This window comes from Oratosquilla oratoria, unplaced genomic scaffold (genome assembly GCF_046742065.1).
Source record: "Oratosquilla oratoria isolate Oo_2021 unplaced genomic scaffold, ASM4674206v1 SCAFFOLD237, whole genome shotgun sequence".
In the NCBI taxonomy this organism is placed as follows: Eukaryota; Metazoa; Arthropoda; class Malacostraca; order Stomatopoda; family Squillidae; genus Oratosquilla; species Oratosquilla oratoria.
In genome coordinates this window covers 131,101-140,000 of record NW_027467589.1, presented here as the reverse complement: position 1 = coordinate 140,000, position 8,900 = coordinate 131,101, and the positions used below count along the sequence as shown (strand labels likewise).

The 8,900-nt window shown below is 37.4% G+C and overlaps 2 protein-coding genes across 2 annotated transcripts in view; both read left to right on the top strand.

The window, feature by feature from the left end:
- Positions 1-6,911, top strand: part of LOC143022942 (zinc finger BED domain-containing protein 5-like) — a 10,566-nt gene extending 3,655 nt beyond the window's left edge. The window contains exon 2 of the mRNA XM_076181361.1: positions 6,233-6,911. Coding sequence (XP_076037476.1) covers positions 6,233-6,911 — 679 coding nt within the window. The remainder of the gene's footprint in view (positions 1-6,232) is intronic.
- Positions 6,912-7,244: 333 nt separating this feature from the next.
- LOC143022941 (zinc finger BED domain-containing protein 5-like) lies at positions 7,245-8,087 on the top strand. The gene has a single exon (XM_076181360.1). It carries the CDS (start codon positions 7,245-7,247, stop codon positions 8,085-8,087), a length of 843 nt encoding a protein of 280 aa, XP_076037475.1.
- The last annotated feature ends 813 nt before the right edge of the window (positions 8,088-8,900 follow it).

The window sequence follows — 8,900 nt, the reverse complement described above, 5'->3', positions numbered from 1 at the left end:
CACACACACACACATACACACACACACACACACACACACACACACACACACACACACACACACACAAACACACACACACACACACACACACACACACACACACACACACACACACACACACACACACACACACACACACACACACACACACACACACACACACACACACACACACACACACACACACACACACACACACACACACACACACACACACACACACACACACACACACACACACACACACACACACACACACACACACACACACACACACACACACACACACACAAACACACACACACAAACACACACACACACACACACACACACACACACACATACACACACGCACACACAGATGGAACAAGTTAGATGAGAAAGTGGTGTGTGTAAAAACAATACATGAATTTAAGGATAGTTTAGATAAAATGAGATATGAAGACGGGACACCACGAGCATAGCTCCCCTTCCCGTAAAATACAACTAGGTATAACTAGGTAAACAAACAAACACACACACACACACACACACACACACACACACACACACACACACACACACACACACACACACACACACACACACACACACACACACACACACACACACACACACACACACAGAAGTAAAAACATTTAGGCAAGAACACTCCCGCACGCGCATGCCCTTAAATGTATACTTATTCAACACAAACAATCTTTCAGCCGTCGTATGCGGAATTTCCTATTTTGGTCAGACACCTAATGTCCACAACAATGGAACGACTGTATTCTTACGCGCATTTCTTAAGAGCATACATAACTTCTCCACGATGCAATTAGACTATATATCTAAAAGAGAAAAACAAATAGAAAATTGAAATGTCATGTTGCTTCCTCTTTGAAATTCTGAGTTTATTAAATTCTTGTGTCTATGAACAGGAAATAGTAGATGTGGGCAAACTCAATCGATTCAATCTGAAATTGATTAGAAAATAAATAGTCCGATTGTGTAGACAATTTTGGCTTCATTCATATAAACCAGTTAATTTTTTTAACCTTAAAAGCATTTTCCAGTCAAATGAAATCGCCTGTAGAGAGAGTAAAAAAAAAACATATGAAGATGATTCCCTTGGTCTACGGGTTAGATGACAGTCGTCGTTGCTGCCACTCATTAATTTGTGTAACCGTCTGCCGTCGACAGGAAGTGAGTCGACTGGGGACTTGGAGGTTCTAAAGGCTGTTACTCAGAAGAATTTGAATTACGTTTCGCGGCAAGCGATGCCCTACAGGATACAGCGCAAATTTTTCCTCAGCATGCTTAAGACGTCTCCATTGAAGATTTCTATATGAAGGGGCAAGAGGTCAGTGGTAGAAGGGATGGATGGCCAAACCAACTTGAGACATCTTAGTGCATATCGACAACGCCCGTGTGAATGTAATCAAACGAAGCATCATTAGAAAACAAGGAAAGAAAATATAAAAAAGGAAGCAAAGTATGATTTGTGTCTAAGTGACGTTTAAATTCTAATACAGAGGGCACTGTCATACTATGACCAAATAAGCAGGAACTTCATCTTAACTGTTGACTGTACCGGTGGATCAAATAAAGCCATTTCTATCTATCTGTTGACAAAGAAAAGAAAACATGACCCTTCAACTTCATTGTTTCTTCTCTGATCTATACCGAAATAACACTTTAGGGTCTGATATCAAATGAAAACAATTAGAACATTTATCAAATACTATTTTTTTCTTCAAATTAATGATCAATATTTTCCAGACACTAATAAGTACTCTATGACCCATCTTGTAAACTACTTGATCAAGAATGTCTACACAACTACAACTACTGTTGAATTTACCGTCCTAAGTTTGCGTTTCCAACGATTATTTTTTTTTTTTGTAATTTCTTCATTAACAAACTACCATGTCTAATAAATCCGTAAGTAATTTTCTAAATGATGTGATCGTTTTCTAATTCAGCCCTTCATGAACAAGCGAAAAGATGTGGTCTAAAATCGAAACAGATACTTGTGATTGTAATCTAATCAAAGTTGTTTTAGGCTTATTCAAGATTACTGAAGTTGAAGATTATAAGAAATTGTTAGATTACTATAAAAGGATAATTATAATTCTAGTCAACTTGACGAATTTGTCCAAATGAAGGCGAATCTAATATATAAAGTAATAATGACTCAATTCAAGATTATTTGTCCGCTAATTCCAAACAGATAATTAGTTTCCATTATAAACTATCTTCCTGATGTATGTTTACATTCTTTCATCTTTTTATATGTATCTGAAAACAAACACTTTTTTTCTTTATTTACAATATAAAGAGAGGTTTGCACAAGTGGTTACCTAAGAAGGTGAGGCACGTACAAGGGACCTTCAAGGCACCAGTCATGCAAGCTTTCCACCAACCCACTGCTTCCCCCGAGACATGTACAGAGAACCAGGATACACAGTGATTTGCGTTTGCTATGTGTACGAAAGTCATTAAGAGTTAACAAGGCAATGCTCTGTCTGCGAGATAGCAAAGTTTTTGTAGTCGTCGTCTGTATCATACTTGGTAAAGGTCATTTTGTGTTTGTAGGAACTAAGGATTAGGACGCTAGACGTAAACAAAGTTGGAGTATGTCTCACTGCACTTGTTCTAATGCTGAGACTATAGAATGAAGAAATTTTCTAAAAACGTAAAGAAAAGTTCCAATTCTAGAATGCGTTGGATACGACATGCACGCTCTAATGTTATGGCATATTCGAGACAAACGTTGTAGTTCAGAATAATAGAGATTTCCGAATTTTGTTGACTCGAAATGGAGGAAATTATCAGGAGTGAGTGTTTGTTGTCCTTTGTCGGCATAAATGTCCTTCAATGCGTTCATGTCTTGGCATCCATTTCATAACGAATTCCAGCAAACCTATCTTGATTTCCTATTTTCTCATACCAAAAGTTGACTTGTTACCATTAATCACCCCATGTTTGGATCTTTGATTCATAAAGAAGAAAGTGCTGTTCAATATGGCCACCGCATTATTTAGTCAAGAGGTTTCAAACCACGTGACTGAATGGGCTGTATCATGACAACGCTTTCGAAGCTTCTTGAGTCTTAGAATATCTTCCAATAAACATCTAAACTTAACCACTCTGGTAGGTAGATCGACAATGTTTCCAAGGATTCTAGTTCATACAATAAGTTAAATGCCTGTGCGGTCCAACGAGTCTGTTCAGAGTGTGGTATACGTCGTGGTTTACTACTGAGCCATTCTGCCGAATCAACCTTAGTACAGGTTGACGTTAAAAAATCCGGCAACCATAAATCCGGAACCTTCTGAAATCCGGGACAGATTTCGGGAGCGCATTTTCATATTTCCCGCGTAGGTGCGCCACTGTTCTTTACACTGATTCAGAAATTGTAGATATGGTTAAAAATCCAGAGGGAAATGCCTGTATAGGTGGTGAGAGAGATGAAAGCGGTGACGAAAACGAGGAAGATGTGAGAGAAAAAATCTCTATTGACAGGTTAATTGCGTTAACAACTGAACTGCTGGCTGGACTAGAGCAAAGAAGTTTTATAAGTGAACAAGAAATCATGAATGTTTACTTGCTCCAAGATAAACTTATTAAAGAAAGACCCAAGTTTATGAAGCAACAGACATTGCACGAGATATTCAAGAATATAGCTAGGAAGCAGCAGCAGCAGCAGCAGCAGCAGCAGCAGCAGCAGCAGTGTCCACACTAGATAATCCACTGCCATCAACTTCATGTCAATCAGATGTGCTGTCACCACAATCAGCAGTTCCTCCATCAATTGAAGCTGTTCCTGTTGCCGATGATGTTGTCACTGTCAGTAATGATGAAGATGATCCCGACAGCCCATCTGCTATCTAGCTTCTTTTCTCAAGAAGTACAGGGTACAGTATACAGAGTATTTTATTTAGTTTAATTAAAATTCTTATGAGGATCAGTTTTATTTAGTTGAATTAAAATTGAATTAAAATTATTATTTAGCTTCTTTCCTAAAAAGTACAGTACGGAGTATTTTATCTAGTATAATTGAAATTCTTCGGAGGATCAGTTTTATATGTTTTATTAAATTTTAATTAAAATTCTGCATAACTATCTTTACTGTATCTTATTTAGTTCGTAAATAATAAAATTTCATTTGCTTTTCACGTAGTGTTTATTTTTTCCATAAAAGGACTGTACAGGTGGTAATTTTCTTTAAGTATATACGGGGTACACCATGAAAAATTATAAACTTAGAAAATCCGGCATTTTCAAAAATCCGGCAGTTCTCAGGTCCTGAGGTTGCCGGATTTTTTAATGCCAACCTGTATATGCATCTCTCTCTTATTTCCCATCTACGTGCAATTTCATTCTTTTATATATTCTGTATGTAGTAAAGGAAACTGTATAGTGCAATTAACATCACTTGTTAGGATTATAACAACGATCTGAATGAATTCTATGACACGTGGCAACAGCGCTTTTTCCCTCCCATGTTGCCACACCGCCGAGTTGTGTCACAGGTGAGACAGGTGGGACGGTTGATAGGTAATCGTTCTTGTAATCCTAAAATGTGATATTCATTGTACTATTATACAACTTTCTTTTTTACTATATACGGAATAATAAAACATAAAATAGCACTTACAGTAGATGGGAATTAAGAGAGAGAGAGAGAGAGAGAGAGAGAGAGAGAGAGAGAGAGAGGCAGGTGCTAAGGTTGATTTGGCAGAATAGCCCGTGACGCTTGCTACACGCTGAACGGACTCCTTGCAGCGCACAGACCACAACCAAAAACCTTTCTGTTGTTAACGAGTATGAAAACAAAAGGATCATTACTGCATATCATGATACAGAATCAAAACCTTTTCGAATGTCAAGATTTAGCAAATCAACAGCTCACATCATCACAAGTCATGTTGAATGTTTCATAAATTTCTATGAAGTACTACAAGAGTATACGCGTTTAAGACCAGTGTTATTTACTAGACAGGGGTTTTTCTAAATTATGTTCGCTAGCATTTCTCTAAGTATTTTTTTCCATTACGGTTTTCAGCTTTCTTATTTCGAGAAACCACTCTTGTGGTCCTCTAGTTTTTTCTATTTTGAATCCTAGAGCAATTTTTTATCATATCCATACCATAGATGTATTTCTAGTCGCGTTAAGTTCTTTTATATAATTCCTTGTAAGGTAATATTTAGTTTTTATTGCATTCGAAATTCTCGAGGGTCAGCCATTAGGAAATTCAAGGAACACCAAAGCATCAAAGGAAATAAGAGTATAAGAACAAAAACATAAGAATGAAGAAGACTGTAAGAGACCATAAGCCCTACACTAGGCAGCTCCGTATCCATCACCACCTGTTATCCCTATCCATAAAGCTGTCTAATCGTTTCTTAAAACAACTGATAGTTTCAGTCCTTACTACATGGTTGCTAAGTTTATTGCATTCGTCGACCACCCTATTAGTGAACCAATTCTTGCTTATTTCCTTCTTAAATCTAAATTTGTCCAGTTTATAACCATTACTGCGAGTCTCTGTTATTTTAATATGATGACTTTGCTTGCATCACCCTTGTTAAAGCCTTTGATCCACTTGAACACCTCTATTAGATCACCCTGAACTCTGCGTCTTTTCAGAGAGTTTAAGTTAAGGTGCCTGAGCCTCTCTTCGTAAGGCAAATTTCTGAGTCCATGTATCATTCTGGTCATTCTTCTCTGTACTGATTCTAGTGAATTGATGTCCATTCTGTAGGACGGAGATCAAGAAAAATCAAGGATGGGTCTAACTATCGCTAGATAGAGTTTAATAATTACCTTTGCAGTTCTATTCGTTACCATCCTAGCAATGAAACCTGATGCTCTGTTAGCTTTATTCCTGGCGCTAATGCAATGTTTCCTGGTTGGTCCGGACTCACTAGAACTCCAAAGTCCCTCTCGCACTCAGTTTTCTCTAAAAGCGTATTATCTAAGCAAGTGGTTCCCAAACTGGGGTCCCTGAGAAGGTCCTAGGGGGTCCGCGACACAATAGAAAAAAATTAACTCCAGAAAAAACTATATAATTATAAAAATGTACAACACTGATTCTCTGTCATTATAGTGTCGGTGATATCGATATTTTGTTGTGCAATCAGCCAGCACTTCTCTATTACATTTTTATATCTGTCATGATATTTCATTTGTTTCTTTTTAATTACTATTTATATTCATTCAAGCTTTATTCTATGCTTACAGAAAGTGTGAACTGAAGAATGAAAAGTTTTTAAAACGGAAATCGACTGATGAGCTTTCCACTGCTACTTCATCAAGACCAAGTGAAGGAAGTAGTTTGGGTACAAAGGAGAGAAAATCAAAACTGAGAAAGTATAATTCCTCATATATTGCATATGGGTTTACCTTTGTGGTAAAAAACGATGGAGTTGAGTACCCGAAGTGTGTTATCTGTCAAGAGATACTCTCCAATGAAGAGATGAAACCATCGAAACTACAAAGACATTTACAACAAAAACGTTCAACTGAGGCCACAAAATCCATTAATTTCTTCAAACGACAAGAGTCATCAGTAGCTAGCCAAGCAAGTACATTGAAACAGAGATTCACACTTCCAGACAGAGCACTGAAAGCATCATTCTTAGCTTCTTTTCATATTGCTCGTGGCAAAAAACCACACACAATCGGAGAAAACTTCTTGTTACCAGCAATCAGGGACATTGTTCAGGAGTTATTTGGAAACGATGCTGTCAACCAGGTTGATGTGGTACCTCTATCAAACAATACTGTGAGCAGAATAATAGATGATATGGCCGAGGAAGTCACTGTACAACTTTTGGAGCAAGGGAAAAACAGTGAGTACAGTGAGTATTTATTAGTGAGGGAAAATTTGTTGAGGAGATACTATTCTGCAAAGCCATGATGGGTAGAACTACTGGGAAGGATATTTTTCGGATTTTGGATGAATACATGGAACAGAATTCCATTGACTGGTTACGCTGTGTGGGTGTGTGTACTGATGGAGCCGCCGCTGTGACAGGTAAACGTAGTGGAGTCATTGCTTTCATAAAAGAAAGGGCCCCAAATGTCGTCAGCATACACTGCATGCTCCACTGCGAGGCACTTGTTGCAAAACGCATTGATGATGAACTGTATCAGGTTCTGCAGATTGTTGTGAAAACAACAATTATGTAAAAACAATTATGTAAAAACACATCCTATGAAAGCTAGACTTTTTGAAGCCCTTTGTCACGAAATGGATGCTGATTTTCATGGCTTGCTACTCCACTCTGAAGTGCGATGGTTATCGCGTGGGGCAGTTTTGAATCGTGTATTTGCACTGCGGAGAGAGTTAGCTGTTTTTCTCTCAACACACAAATCAGAGCTTTGCATCTATTTTGAGGACAAGTCATGGATGCTAAAGCTAGCATATCTATCAGACATATCCCAACATCTAAATGTACTAAACAAGAGCATGCAAGGCCTTGAATTATGTATTTTGAATGTGCAGGACAAAGTACGTGCATTCATGCAAAAGCTTTCATTGTGGGAAAGCAAATGCCAGGAAGGAGTCACTGAAATGTTCCCATTTTATCACCAAGAATGTATGACATCAAGTGAAGACATCACCGCCATCATTGTGTCCCATCTATCTTATCTGCAAGGCTACTTCAGGGAGTATTACCCTGAACTGGAAAATTCCCACATGGACTGGATTAGAAACCCTTTCGTAGCCGGGGTAAGTGCACATCTTGATATGAAGTCGCAAGAGGAACTCATTGAAATATCAAATGATGGTGGTATGAAAATAAAGTTCTCTGCCCTTCCATTGCCAGAGTTCTGGATCTACTCAAGAACTGAATATCATGCTCTGGCTGAGAAGGCTCTGAAATACATTTTGCCATTCGCAACAACCTACTTATGTGAAAAAGGATTTTCCACATTGACAATACTCAAAACCAAGCACAGAGCACGCCTACAGGTGGACAACGACATGCGTTTGGCACTAACATCAAGCCCCGCATTGATCAACTGTGTAGGAGCCATCAAGCCCATCCATCCCACTAAACAAAATATGTCTGATAGCTTTTGTGTTTAATTCTGCATTTTTTATGAAGGTTTTGTTTTGTTTTTTGTTATCTGTGGTGACAGTACATACTGTAATTATCTATCTATTGTGGCTGTTTCTACCATTTTTACTTTGTATTGAATTTCAAGCAATAAGAATTTTTGAAAATATTTTAAATGCTTATCTTTATACTTTCTTTGTGTAGGAATATGCAAATAGTAAATTTACTGCATTATAATCATGTAATGGGTGTCTTGGTATGGTAATAATAACTTTTGATTGGCTGGGGGTCCTCGGCTGGGACTTAAATATCTGGGGGGTCCTTGGCATGGTAAAGTTTGGGAACCTATGATCTAAGCTGTATCTATTTTCGGGGTTGTGTAGCCCTACATTTAACACGCTACTCTTAGAGATATTGAAGTTCATTTGCCATTTCACCGACCATATGAACAATTTGTTAAGATCATCCTGCAGAATCTCTGCGTCGTTTCCTGACCAAATTAGGCGTCCTATTTTAGTGTCGTCCGCAAACAAAGGATTACAAAGGCGGAGCATGCCGACAGGAGACCTTTTGATCCATATCTAGGTCGGATGAAAAAAAAAAAAATAAAAAAAAAAAAAATAAAAAATAAAAATAAAAAAAATCATATCAATAATAAATTAAAACTATAATAATGTAAAAATAACAAATAAAATACATAAATAAATGCATAGGTATAGTTGAATAACAAACAAAAAGGTAAATAGTAAATGATTATAAATTGACATATAACTAATAATAAATGAAAATCAGACAGACAAATTATAACAAAACAAAAACAAATAATATAAGATGAATCATAA

Bases quoted from the DNA above. Each gene is read 5' to 3' on its own strand.
- LOC143022941 (XM_076181360.1), top strand. From the start codon at position 7,245: ATGGATGCTGATTTTCATGGCTTGCTACTCCACTCTGAAGTGCGATGG.